The 12,808-nt window shown below is 53.4% G+C and overlaps 2 protein-coding genes across 2 annotated transcripts; both read left to right on the forward strand.

Moving 5' to 3' along the window:
* Positions 1–1,458: 1,458 nt before the first annotated feature.
* Positions 1,459–5,495, forward strand: LOC129624938 (probable cystatin-16). The gene is made up of 3 exons (XM_055543136.1): positions 1,459–1,996; positions 3,093–3,203; positions 5,316–5,495. The coding sequence occupies exons 1-3, from the start codon at positions 1,580–1,582 to the stop codon at positions 5,394–5,396; spliced, it is 609 nt and encodes a 202-aa protein (XP_055399111.1). The 5' UTR covers positions 1,459–1,579; the 3' UTR covers positions 5,397–5,495.
* Positions 5,496–8,438: 2,943 nt separating this feature from the next.
* On the forward strand, positions 8,439–12,666 carry LOC129624939 (probable cystatin-15). Its single transcript, XM_055543137.1, has 3 exons — positions 8,439–8,649; positions 11,501–11,611; positions 12,518–12,666. Exons 1-3 carry the CDS (start codon positions 8,455–8,457, stop codon positions 12,596–12,598), a joined length of 387 nt encoding a protein of 128 aa, XP_055399112.1. The 5' UTR covers positions 8,439–8,454; the 3' UTR covers positions 12,599–12,666.
* Positions 12,667–12,808: the final 142 nt, after the last annotated feature.

A 12,808-nucleotide genomic window follows, 5' to 3' on the forward strand; every position in this document is an offset into this window, starting at 1 on the left:
TGAATATCCCAGGATTTCAGTGGAGACCATGAAGAGCTGCATCCTAAGAGTGAAAGTCAACTGGAAATACGTCGTTCTCAGAGCCCTTCTTTGAATGTGCAAAGAGATCAAAAAGGAAGCAACCTAGAATTCTACAGTCAGCAAAAACATTGCTCAAAAATGAAGACAAAATAAAAACATTTCAGCCAGCCAAAGAGAAAAGAAATCTCACAAATTTCAAAAGATTGACATGGTTCAGAGTATGTTTTCTGTTCACAGTAAACTGCAATAAAAACTTAATGTGATAACCTCTGTGTTGTGCTGTGCTTAGTCACTCAGTCGTGTCCGACTCTTTGAGACTCCATGGACTGTAACCTGCCAGGCTCCTCTGTCCATGGAATTTTCCAGGCAAGAAGACTGGCATGGGTTGCCATATCCTACTCTAGGGGATCTTCCCCCACTCAAGGATCGAACCCATATCTCTTGTGTCTCCTGCACTGGGAGGCAGATTCTTTACCAGTAGCACCATCTGGGAAGTCATGATCATACAGCCAAGTGATACTCAACATAAGTAACAGGAGTCATCACAAATGGGATAAATCCTCTAAATAAAAGAATGTTAGACTGGTTTTAAAACCTACATGCTGTTTACCAAGACACATACTTAATTATTAAGGCACTATCTGCAAGTAAAAAGATGGATAAAGATACATCATGGAAACTCTAGTGAAAGCATTGCTGGAGTGGCTACTCTGATATCAGACAAGGCTGACTCCACAGAGAGAGCATCACTGGGATGTAAAGGGATCACTGATGAGAATAAAATGGCCCCACAGCTCTGTTTGTACAAGCAGTTAATGACAGTGTCTCAAATGTACACAGTTATGAGAAAAGGAGACTAGATACATCCACAATTATCATCACAGTGAGAGATTTTTAACACCTCTCTCAGGAACAGGCAGAAAAACAGATCCAAACACAAACCTAAACCAAACAAAAAATAAAGTAAAGAGAGTCCATATGAGAAAAGTTGGGTCACACAGGTGACCTGAGATACATCAGTATCTGCTAGAGCCTGCTGGCGGTGAGATGCATCAATACCTAACGCTGCGCCTGAAAAATGCAGAGCATACAGTCTTTTCAAGAACCTGCGGAATATTGGTTGTAAAACAAACCTCAGTAAGTTTCAAGAAAAGACATAATAGGGAAGATACCCTCTGAATGTAGTGGATGTGAGCTGATAGTTAATAAGAGAGAAGACAGCTGGGAGATCAACTACGGTTAGAAGCTCCTATCAGGGCAGTGGGGAAGACAGCTTCACCTAGACACCCCCGCAGCTGGCTGCATACCCCATACTCCCCTGGGCTTGCCTGGGGACTGTTGCTTCCAGCCAAGGTCACAGGCAGCCTTGGCCACTGCCCAGGAATGAGCTTCCTGGTGCTCCCAGGACTTCACGTGACTCCGGAAATCCCTGCTTATACGGCCCTGAGGGCAAACGGGAGACTCAGGGCCCAGTAAGGGTGGGACACTCACAGGATGAAGCCCTGGAAATGAGGGGGACAGAGCCTGCTGGGTGCAAGTCCCTACCTTCGAGGTTTACATGACTGAGGAGAGAATGCGACCCCCCACTTGGCCTCTGTTTGGTGTCCACAGGAGAGACTGGCCAGGGATGCTGCAGAAGGGCTGGGCAGAGGCCCCCTCAAAGCAGGAGGCCAGCAGCGCAGGGCTGCAGGGGGTACGGGCTGTGGAGGGCACCCCTGCCCAGAGACCACTCCCACACCCCTGTCAGCTGTCTTTTGGGCTGAGGTCGAGCAGCATGTTTCTGAAGGCAACTCTGCTTCTGGGGCTTGCTGTCCTGGGCATTCATGTCTGGGCCATTCAAATGGAATTTGTAGACATTAGAAAGGACCTCGATTATTTTGTGGTGTCTGTGGAGTTCGCCGTGGCTTGGTTCAACAGTGGCAATACCGAGGAGCAGGCCTACAAGCTGCTGGAGGTGAGGCGAGCCCAGCAAAAGGTGAGTGACCGTCATGGGCCCGGGCTGTGGAATGGCTCACCCCAAGCTGGCCTGGGTGAGCAGGGCTCTGATGGGAGGGTCCCCCACCGCACACACTCCTGAAGGGACTGGAGGCGGCCCCCCTCTTGCACAGATGACCCTGGCTTCCTTCACATACCCTCATTTTCTGACTGGCCAGCCCTTCCCTGGGTTGAGTCCAAGCCCTGGACTCGGGGAAGCCAAGGGCCCCTTGAACATCACTGTGGCCACTGCTGGCCCTGATCTCTCCTAATCCTGTCCTCGCCTGGGGTCTAGCTGCAGTGCAAGGTGCTGGGCATGTGTGTGTGTTTGTGTGTATGTTTGTGGCTGGTGGCTTCAGCTACAGGCATTTCTGAACCCTTAAGGAATCAGCTTTCTAGACAATTCCAGGTCAGTGCCCTGGAAGTGTGTTCCTCCCTGGTGAGATTGCTGGCTACATCCCTCTTTGTGTCTGAGTTCTTTCAAGTCCTCACCACCTCTCTGTAGGGGACAAGATTCTATCTCATGATGACTTCTTAGAGAAGCTGATGGACACACAGAGCAGCACCCAGGTCAAAAACACCCACCTGGATGAAGGTTTGCCCTTGGGTGCTGAGCCCCTGGGTGCCCCAGGAGAGATGGAGGGCCCAGCCCCCAGGCCTCTGTCCTGGTCTGGATGTTTCCCCCTGAGGGACAGCACGGCTCTGACAAAGGCTCAGTGGATGCGCATTTCCGGCCCCCTCCCTAGAAGGCGCCGTGCAATGCCCTCTGTGTGTCTGGCTGATACAACCAAGAGCTAGGGGACGTCAGGTGTGCTGTGCGTGTACTGTCAGCCCCAGGTCCTCTGTCCCATGACACCCCCCACCCCCGCCACTGCCGTGGACTGGTGATACGCCTCCCAGGTCCCAGTCGTCAGGAGGAGCAAGACAGGGAAGTGTCCAGGGCTGCTGGAGCCGCACTCAGGGGCATCTTTTGGTTGGTATGTTCTTGTAGAGAAATTGCACATAGGTGCGTGTCCTATTCATATGCATAGTCTAGTCTTTCGCCCAATTTTAGACTGGATTCTCTACCCTTCTGTTTTCTAATTTCTCCTCGGCAGAGCTGGACAATGATATATTTAATGGAACTGGACCTGGGCCGCACAATTTGTAAGAAACACGATGAAGACATTGACAACTGCCCCCTGCAAGAAAGCCCAGGAGAGAGAAAGGTTTGAGAATGAAAGTAACCTGAGACGGAAAAATCACTTCAAGGAGGGCGTGTTGCCAAAATCTTGGCTTTCTCTGCCCCAGTGCCAAGCAGAATTATGGAGAAAGAAAGAGTGGCTTTATTACCTTGCCAGGCAGAAGGGTTAGGCTAGTACCTCAAAAACTGTGCCCCTTCTCCCTAGTGAGTAAGGGAAAGGTTATATAGTCAAGCAGGAGTGTGTGATAAGGATGAAGGAAGTGACAGTCCTGCATTCTTTCTTTTGCAGTTTTCAAAGGGAGGGCTTGCTGTCAAGGTTAGGGTGTGTGCAGCGTCCCAGGCGGTCATCTCCTAACCTCCATGAGCCTCTGCCTTGGGTGGTTTCGGTGCTGCCTCTCCTTTGATTAGCAACAGTTCTTCCCTTCAGGCTTCCCCGGCGGCTCAGATGGTAAAGAATGTGCCTGCAATGCCAGAGACCTGGGTTTGACCCCTAGGACAGAAAGATCCCCTAGAGAAGGGAATAGCTACCCACTCCAGGATTCTCGCCCGGAGAATACCATGGACAGGAGAGCCTGGTGGGCTACAGTCCATGGGGTAGCAGAGTCAGACATGACTGAACACTGCCTTTTGGAACTCCTTATTCCCCACACAGAGCACCTTGCTACTGATCCTTCTGGTGACCAAGAAATCCTTCCGGGACACCAGCCACCTACCTGGAGGTGGCATCAAGTCTCACAGGTTAAAGGCTGAAGCCCCTGAGACACCTGTCCCTCATTCAGATGCCAGTTGCTCACAATTTCTGTCCAATTTGACCACACATCAGGGGTTCCCATCTCCCCCTCTTCAGGCTTGATTAATTTGCTGGAGTGACCTACAGAACTCAGGGAATAATTAGCTTTCCTGTCTTATTAAAAGATATAGTGAAAGGGCACAGGTGAGCAGCCAGACGCAGAGATACCCAGGACGAAGTGAGGGAGGGTCCCAAGCATAGGAACTTTGGTGATTGAGGTGCGTCACCCCCCAATACAAGAACGTGGTCACCCACATGGGTGCTTTGAATCTCAGGTCAGGATTTGGGAGGAGACTTCCTCCGTTGGCATGACTATCTCCAGCTCCATCGGTGGGTTTTTCTAGTGACCAGTCCCCATCCAGGAGCTCACTAGAATCACCTCAGTAGAACAGAACATGCTCCTGGAGTTCTTATCACTTAGAAACTTACAAGGGATTCAGATGCTGTGTGCCAGGAACCTGGGCAGAGACCACTATGTCTATTTTCTTTACCTCACAGAAGGCTTCAAGGAGGGAGCTTAAGAAAGTCATCAGGATTGACCCAGGGACAGAACGATGAGTCCAGACCCCTCCTCTCCTGGTCCCAGGGCTCGCCCTGCACAAAGATGCTGCCAGCTCAGCAGCAAACTGGGCCCTGTGCTCACAGCCTGGCTGGCCCACCAAAGACCCCCACAGACTGCCCGCCTTGGGCCCTCCCCTCCAGAATAGAGGCGCCTCAGCCTCCAGCTTCCTATCAACTTGGGTCCAGGCAGAGGCAGTTCTCCCTGTGGGCCTTTCCTTCCTCTGCTCCGATTCTTCTGGACGGGAGGACTGATTAGTTTGCTGGTCGCTCCCGCCCTCCTCCTGGTCTCCTGGGCAGCAAGGACAAGTCTCAGTCAATCAGTCCTCATGTCATCACCCTATGGGCTGACGTATGGTCAATTGGACTGAGACCTTGGATATGGGCCTCAGTGGGGCTGGCGTCTCTCTGGACCTAGCCTTGGAGCTGCCTCCACTGGGGTGGGTTTGCAGCTACTGAGGGTTGAGTGGGTGTCACCTGAACCATCTCCTGGGCAGGCTGTGGGCTCCCCGGGAGCTCACTGGGCAGAGTCCTTCAGGCATCGCATGCCCTGGGGGAGAGGACCCTGAGGGGCAGGTCATGGTCCCACCAGGCACCCTCTCAGGAACTCCCAGCCTTGATCATGGAGAGCTGAGCTCCAGAGCCAAGCCCCAGGCTACTGTTTGATTCTGCTTTTCTTTTCTCTTTAGTGTTTAATGTCCCTTGAGCTCCTGTTAAGTCCTTTCTGCACCCTCATTGTTACATTGTTCTTATTTTATGTCTTACATAGAATTACTTTTTTTTCCTCAGGTGAACTGCACTTTCATTGTGGACTCACGGCCCTGGTTTACCCAGTTTACCCTCCTGAACAGCACCTGCCAGCAGATATAGGGGAATGAGCTCCGGACTCTCATGGCAGGTCCTCTTCCCCTGAAGAGTGAGGGTCTGGAGTCCTAGGTCTGCATGGCACCAGGGCAATTAAAGGCATCTCAGAGCACGTTCTGGGTCCCTGTCAGTTTTTCCTTCTCTCTGATGATTTATTTCCATGGATGTTGTTGCCAATGTCGAGTGATGGAGAATTTATCATCGGTCTCACCTTGGTTGCAGGAGCAGGTACTGAGTTAATCAAACTCCTCTGACCATGAGAGGTTGCCCTTCTTGGTTCCTCCAGGGCCCTCATGGTTAGTGTGCGTATCCATTCATTAATCCATATATTCCTCATTTCTCTATCATCTTTCCATCCATGTATCTATGCATCTATCCCTTCACTCATCCATATAGTCAGGCATCCATTCATCTTTCCATCATCCATGCATCCATCTATCCATCCATCCAGGCATACATCCATCCTCCCATCATCCACTGTTCTGTCCATTCACCCTCCAATCCCTCCAGCTTCCATCCATTCTACTCAAAAGGAATCCAGACAGTTTTTCCAGGTGACAGCCACCTGTGTCCCTTCTATGTCCATCTCTGTGGCCAGACTCACAGTGGATAGTCCTTCTGGGGTGGGGTGGGGGAGGATGCCCAGGCAAAGAAGTGGGAAGTGGGTGACTAAGATGACAGAAAGCTCTTAGTGGATCCGCATCAGGGCATCTGCCCTGGAGCTCATTGACAGATGAAAAAGTCTTCTCAGGGTCTCTGGGGGCGGCTCAGAAGATGGCAGCTCCAGTACCCCCTCCCCTCCCGCTCCCTGACCCTTGTTTTCCCCCATTGGAGCCCAGTCTGTCTTTCAAGCCTATCAACACAGAGTCACTAGCCCTGGGACAGGCCTGGAGGCTCCAAGGGATGGGGGTGTGGGGGCCCAACTGGAACAGAGAGGCCATGGGATGCCATCTGGAGGAGGACTTCAGAGGAAGAGGCTTCAGGGGTCTTCCCTCTGCCTTTTGAGTTTGGGGATCTGATTTGCATGTCCATGGTCGTTGGTCCCTTTCCTGGCTGGCTGATACCCATGATGAGGCCGTAAGCACTGGTGAGACAGACCCCCCTCTGCCCTGTCCCCCAGCTCTGGGCAACTCCATGAGCACAGCTGGCCGGAGTCAGCTTTGGTCCTTTGGTACCTGTGTTTGGGATTTCTACACCTCCCCACAATTTGATAAGGGCAAGTACAAACTGATAGGAGTGGGGATGTGGTCATCCGAGCTTCCTTTGAGGGCACTTGAGCTCAGAGGGATGAAGCCATTTTTCATGGGCCCTGGGCTGGACAAGTCTAGCCTAATCTTCCGTTTCCCATCAGAGGTTCTTTGTCCTCCTCTTTTCAGCTGTGCTGTGGTCTGAGCTCAGATACACCTGACTACACCAGGGGGCTTTGCACTTGTCCCTGTCTTTGTGTCATGGTGCTTAGCATTCAGACCCAGCTGCAAGGTGACTTTAAGCCCACCACGAGCTTCTGGGGGGGACACCAGGGTTCAAGTGAAGGTGTCCAATGTCAACTGCAGCCTCCGTCTGCTGGTTGTAGCTCTAAACACATATGGGATCAGAAACACAGCATTTGGGAAACCGATGTCACAGCTTTGCTGGGTTTGGGAAGTTACAAGAGGTCTCTCCGATGTAGGGGTCATCCCTTCTCCCAGTCTCCAGAGAAGTAAAGCCACAAGGGACAGAACCAGAGGGAGAACAGCCAGATTCCTGGTCCGGGGAAGAGTGAAAGCACTGTCTCAATGGTTGACAGACAGCCCACAAGGTGAAAGCCAGATGATATATACAAAAGTGTAAGAAATCATTCAACAAATTTGATTTGGAGTATTGTGGAGACTTGAGGCTACTCCATGGGACATCCAGTTTGTGTGGCCAGGTGGCCTGCGGGGACCTTACCCTGACATGAGCCCCCAGTACGAGCACAGGCTCGAAAGGACAAATGAAAGGCCCAGTGCAACTTCCCCCAAAGGCTTCCCTTCCCCTGTAGCCGCCTTAGATAAGACCCCTGCAGAGCTCTCCGGAACCTGCTCTCTTGGTTTGAGTTGACCAATCTGGCCTTAGCCGGGAGTCCAGGGCCTCCAGTGAAGACGTGCACATCTTGCTCTGTGTTTGGCCCCCAGTCATGACCCTCCCCCCCTCCACCAACAGCATGGGCCCTGCTGGTACCTCGTCCAGAGCTTGAGAGCAGGAAACGTCTGTTTCAGTTTCTCTGTGTCTCTTCGGAGCCATGGCTTGCTGCCAAGCACCCCGGGCTGCACCTCAGTGTTGATTTGACAAATGAATAACAGTTGCAGACTATCCACCAGTGGCTGCAGAGCACACACTCTTTTTGAGCTGATAAGACATTTATCCAAATTCAGCGTATTCTAATCCTGATGTTTCGCAGCCCTTCACCCCCTCCTGGCTGCCATTCATGTCCTTTCCAGCAGGGCCCCTGCCTTGGCTGGCTTCCCCGTTGCTCACAGACATTAGAAGCCCCCTCCCCAGTGCCCAGCACAGCTAGGCCCCAGGGCAAGGAGGTCCGCAGATGTGGGAGGTGGAGAGGACGCTATCCCAGCCTACACACTGCCCATCACTGTACATTCCAGACACTTCCTGAGGTCGTGGGCTGCAGCCAAGATCCGGTTTGGCCCTCAGCTGCCCAGGACTCAGGACCCACCAATATCCCTAAGCGTTCCTATGACTCTGCCCATCCTGGGGTGCGCTACCATGAGGGGAATTCCAGAGGGCTCGAGACCCTCACCCAGACCCTACTGAGGCTGGTCTGAAGCTGCACTAGAGATGAGGGGGAACAGAGCCTGTGGGTCCCTGGTGCCCAAGGCTTATTTGACAAGGGGTGGAAACTGGGACATCCCCCCACCCCACCCCCAGCTCAATTTCCCATCTGGTGATGATGGGAGGGTCAGAGAGGAGGAACTGGGCAGAGGGCCCGGTGGGCAGCAAAGCGCTGTATGGGGCAGGGCGGTGCTGGGTGGGGAGCTGAGGAGGACGGCCTCCAGAGCACTCGGCCTCCAGGACGACGCTGGACAACATGTTCTGGAAGCTGCCTCTGCTCCTGGGGCTTCTTGCTCTGGGGCCTCATGTCTGCAGCTGGATGTTTGAGGACGTCGGGAAGACAGAGCAAGAGTTCAGCATGTGTGTGGAGTTTGCCATCCACCACTTCAATGAGCACCAACCAGACGAGAATGCATACAAGCTGCTGTGGGTCAGGAGGAGTCAGCACAAGGTGAGGGTGAGAGGAGTAGGGGAAGGCATGGAGGTGGGAGGGGAGGAGGCTTGGGGAGGGGGAGAGACCCTCCCTGTGGCCCCACCTTTTCCCTGAAGTCAGGCCCCAGGGCTGGGGTGGCGGGTCCGTGGTCTGCATGAAAGGGTAAGAGATCCTTCATTTGGTCAGTGTTTGTCACTCAGCTATGTCTGACTCTTTGTGATCCCATGGAATGTAGCCCACCAGGGTCTCCTGTCCAGGGGACTCTCCAGGCAAGAATACTGGAGTGGGTTGCCATGCTCTCCTCCAGGGGATCTTCCTGACCCAGGTCTCCCATGTTGCAGGCAGATTCTTTACTGTCTGAGCCACCAGGGAAGCCCTCATTTGGTCAAGGATGTTTAAAAATACAAACTTCCATTAGAAGGGCTCCAAGGTTCCAATACATTTGCTGAATGCTTGGAGCAGGGGAGAGAAGGAGAGGGAAGCAGAAGGCTAGGCGAGGAGGGAGATGAACCAGGGGGCAGCACCCCGACTTCAAAGTCCAGGAAGGAGCAGCATCACAGAGTCGACAGCGGGCCTGCTGGTGGGCTGAGGCACCTTGTGGAGCAGACCACCATGGGTCCTGGGTTGGGAAGATCCCCTGGAGGAGGGCATGGTGACCCACTCCAGTACTCTTGCCTGGAGAATCCCATGGACAGAGGAGCCTGGCGGGCTATAGTCCATGGGGTCGCAAAGAGTCGGGCACAAGTGAGCCACTAACACTGACCAAATGAAGGATCTCTTATCCTTTCATCCAGACCACGGATCTGCCACCCTCACCCCAGGGCCTGACTTCGGAGTAAAGGTGGGGCCATGGGGAGTCTCTCCCCCTCCCTAAGCCCCCTCCAGGCCTGAAGGAGGCAGTGGAGATAGCAGGGCCTGCCCTCCTGGGGCTGTTACCCTGGTGATGAGAGCAATCAAGCCCCAAGTTCTCGGATGAGACAGTTGAAAAGGCGGACAAGAGCAGTCAGTGCAGAACTGCAGGGCTGTGGGGAGGGTGGTGTGGGGGGCAGAAGAGCCTTTTTAAAGACTGGCACTCCTGGGAGGACCCACATGAAGGTTTGGGGATAAGAAGGATGGGGAAGCCCAGAGAGGGCCTTGGGCCAGGAGGAGTCATGAGTGTCTGCAGGGCCAGGTTGCAGTCTGTGGGTCTGTGTTGCAGAGAAGGGGGTGCTGGGGGGGTGGGAGGCGGTGGCATGCAGGGTGTGGGTGTGTTGGTGGCCGGTCAGGATATTCCCCTCAGAGTATCAGGGACTCAGAAGAAGAGGTTGCTCAGCTTTGTCCAGCATCTCTCTGGACACTGTGGGAGAAGTGGGTGTCTCAGCCTGGGTGCAAGCTGAGACCAGGGTGCAGGAGCCCTGCCCTGGTCTCCGGGTGGCAGAGGACAGCTGGCTTCTGAGTCTGCTTGGAAATTGATGTGGGGTATGGATGGGGTGTCAGACGTGGACGCCAGGTCATTGTGCTGAGCAGATGGGCAGATGGCACAGAGAGGGGCGGGGGAGACAGGAAGAAGGTTGGGTATCCCCGAGGCAGCCTGGGAAGGTCAGGAAGGCTGTGGTTACAGAGCATCAGGGTGGGGAAGAGGGGAGCATGGTGTCCTGAGCACTCGGCCGGGCAGCACTTTCCCACTGATGTTCATTGCTCCCCCGCCTGTACACTTTGTCTGGATTAACTGTTGTCCAGCTGTTCTGAGCCCAGACCCAAGCCTGACACTGGATGGCCAGCCCCAAGTCGGCCTGAGTCAGCAGGGCTCTGATGGGAGGGTCTTCTCCTACACAGACAGCCCCAGCTTCCCTCACATGCCCTCATTTCCTGACCAGCTGGTCCTTCCCTGGCTTGAGTCCCAGCCCCGGACTTGGCAAGGCCAAGAGCCCCTCAAGCATCCGTGTGGCCACTGCTGCCCCCGATCCATCCTAAACCTGTCCTTGCCCAGGGTCCAGTCGCAATGCAAGAGACTGGACGTGTGTGTGTGTGTGTGTGTGTGTGTGTGTGTGTTGCGGGGTGGGCTGCATCAGCTGCAGGCATTCCTGTACCCCTAAGGAAGCCAGTTTTCTAGAAATTTCTAGGTCAGTGCCCCAGAGGCATTTTCCTCCCTGGGGAGATTTCTGGCTACATCCCTCTCCATGTTTGAGTTCTTCCGAGTTCTCACCGCCTCTCCATAAGAAATGAGATTCTATCTCATGATGACTTCTTAGAGAAGCTGATGAATACACAGAGCAGCACCCGGGTCACAAACATCCACCTGGATGAAGGTTTTCCAGGTGAGCCCTTGGGTGTCACAGCTGCCCCAGGAGAAAGGGAACATCCAGTCCCCTGGCTCCCGTCCTGGTCTGGATGTTGCCCCCTAAAGGGACAGCATGGCTTTGACAGAGGCTCAGCGGATGAGCATTTTTGGCCCCCTCCCTAGAAGGAGCCGCGTGATGCCCTCCGGGTGTCTGGATAATGTGATTGAGAGCTGGGTGATGCCAGGTGTGCTGTGTGTGTACTGTCAATGCCAGGGCCCTTCATCCTGGAACACCTCCCCCCCCGCCAATGCCATGTGCTGGTGATGCGGCTCCTGGGTGCCAACCATCAGGAGGAGTGAGGCAGGGGAAATTCCAGGGCTGTGGGACCTGCACTCAGGGGCATCTTTTTGTAAGAAAATAGAGATTTAGGATGAAAAAGAAAAATATAAACTGATAATAAAAAAATAAGAATATGCACCTAGGTTTGTCCCAGTTGATTCACATGTGCGCATTCACACCGTTTGCCCATTTTCTATCCGAATCTCAGTGCTTTTCTCATTACTGCAAAGTATATATTCACAGAAGTTTCTACAATCTCCCTTTGACAGAAGTTCTCTTTGACGTATTTAATGGACCTGTACCTGGGCCGCACAATCTGTAAAAAACACGACGAAGACATCGACAACTGCCCCTTGCAAGAAGGCCCTGAAGGGAAAAAGGTTTGAGAGTAAAATCAACCCAAAGCATCACAAATCTTCAGAGAATGAAAAAGAATGTCAAGGAGGGTGTGTGAGGAGGCTTAGAAGGCATCAGTGTTGACCCTGGAACAGAATGCAGGGTCCAGGCCCTTCCCTGCCAGGTCCCAGGGCTCCCCCTGCACAGAGATGCTCCCAGCTCAGCAGCAAGCTGGGCCCTGTGCTCACAGCCTGGCTGGCCCACCAGAGACTCCTACAGACCCCCTTGGGCCCTTCCCTCCAGGATGGAGGCTCCCCAGCCTCCAGCTTCCTACGAACTTGGGTCCAGGCAGAGGCAGTTCTCCCTGTGGGCCTTTCCTTCCTCTGCTCCGATTCTTCTGGACGGGAGGACTGATTAGTTTGCTGGTCGCTCCCGCCCTCCTCCTGGTCTCCTGGGCAGCAAGGACAAGTCTCAGTCAATCAGTCCTCATGTCATCACCCTATGGGCTGACATATGGTCAATTGGACTGAGACCTTGGATATGGGCCTCAGTGGGGCTGGCGTCTCTCTGGACCCAGCCTTGGAGCTGCCTCCACTGGGGTGGGTTTGCAGCTACTGAGGGTTGAGTGGGTGTCACCTGAACCATCTCCTGGGCAGTCTGTAGGCTCCCCGGGAGCTCACTGGGCAAAGCCCTTCAGGCATCGCATGCCCTGGGGGAGAGGACCCTGAGGGGCAGGTCATGGTCCCACCAGGCACCCTCTCAGGAACTCCCAGCCTTGATCATGGAGAGCTGAGCTTCAGAGCCCAGCCCCAGGCTACTGTTTGATTCTGCTTTTCTTTCTTCCTAGTTTTTAATGTCCCTTGAGCTCCTGTTAAGTCCTTTCTGCACCCTCATTGTTACATTGTTCTTATTTTATGTCTTACATAGAATTACTTTTTTTTTATTTTCAGGTGAACTGCACTTTCACTGTGGCCTCACGGCCCTTATATACCCAGTTTACCCTCCTGAACAGCACCTGCCAGCAGATATAGGGGAATGAGCTCCGGAATCCCATGGCAGGTCCTCTTCCCCTGAAGAGTGAGGGTCTGGAGTCCTAGGTCTGCATGGCACCAAGGCAATTAAAGGCATCTTAGAGCACGTTCTGGGTCCCTGTCAGTTTTTCCTTCTCTCTGATGATTTATTTCCATGGATGTTGTTGCCAATGTCGAGTGATGGAGAATTTATTATTGGTCTCACCTTGG

Source organism: Bubalus kerabau, chromosome 13 (genome assembly GCF_029407905.1).
Source record: "Bubalus kerabau isolate K-KA32 ecotype Philippines breed swamp buffalo chromosome 13, PCC_UOA_SB_1v2, whole genome shotgun sequence".
Taxonomy (NCBI): Eukaryota; Metazoa; Chordata; class Mammalia; order Artiodactyla; family Bovidae; genus Bubalus; species Bubalus kerabau.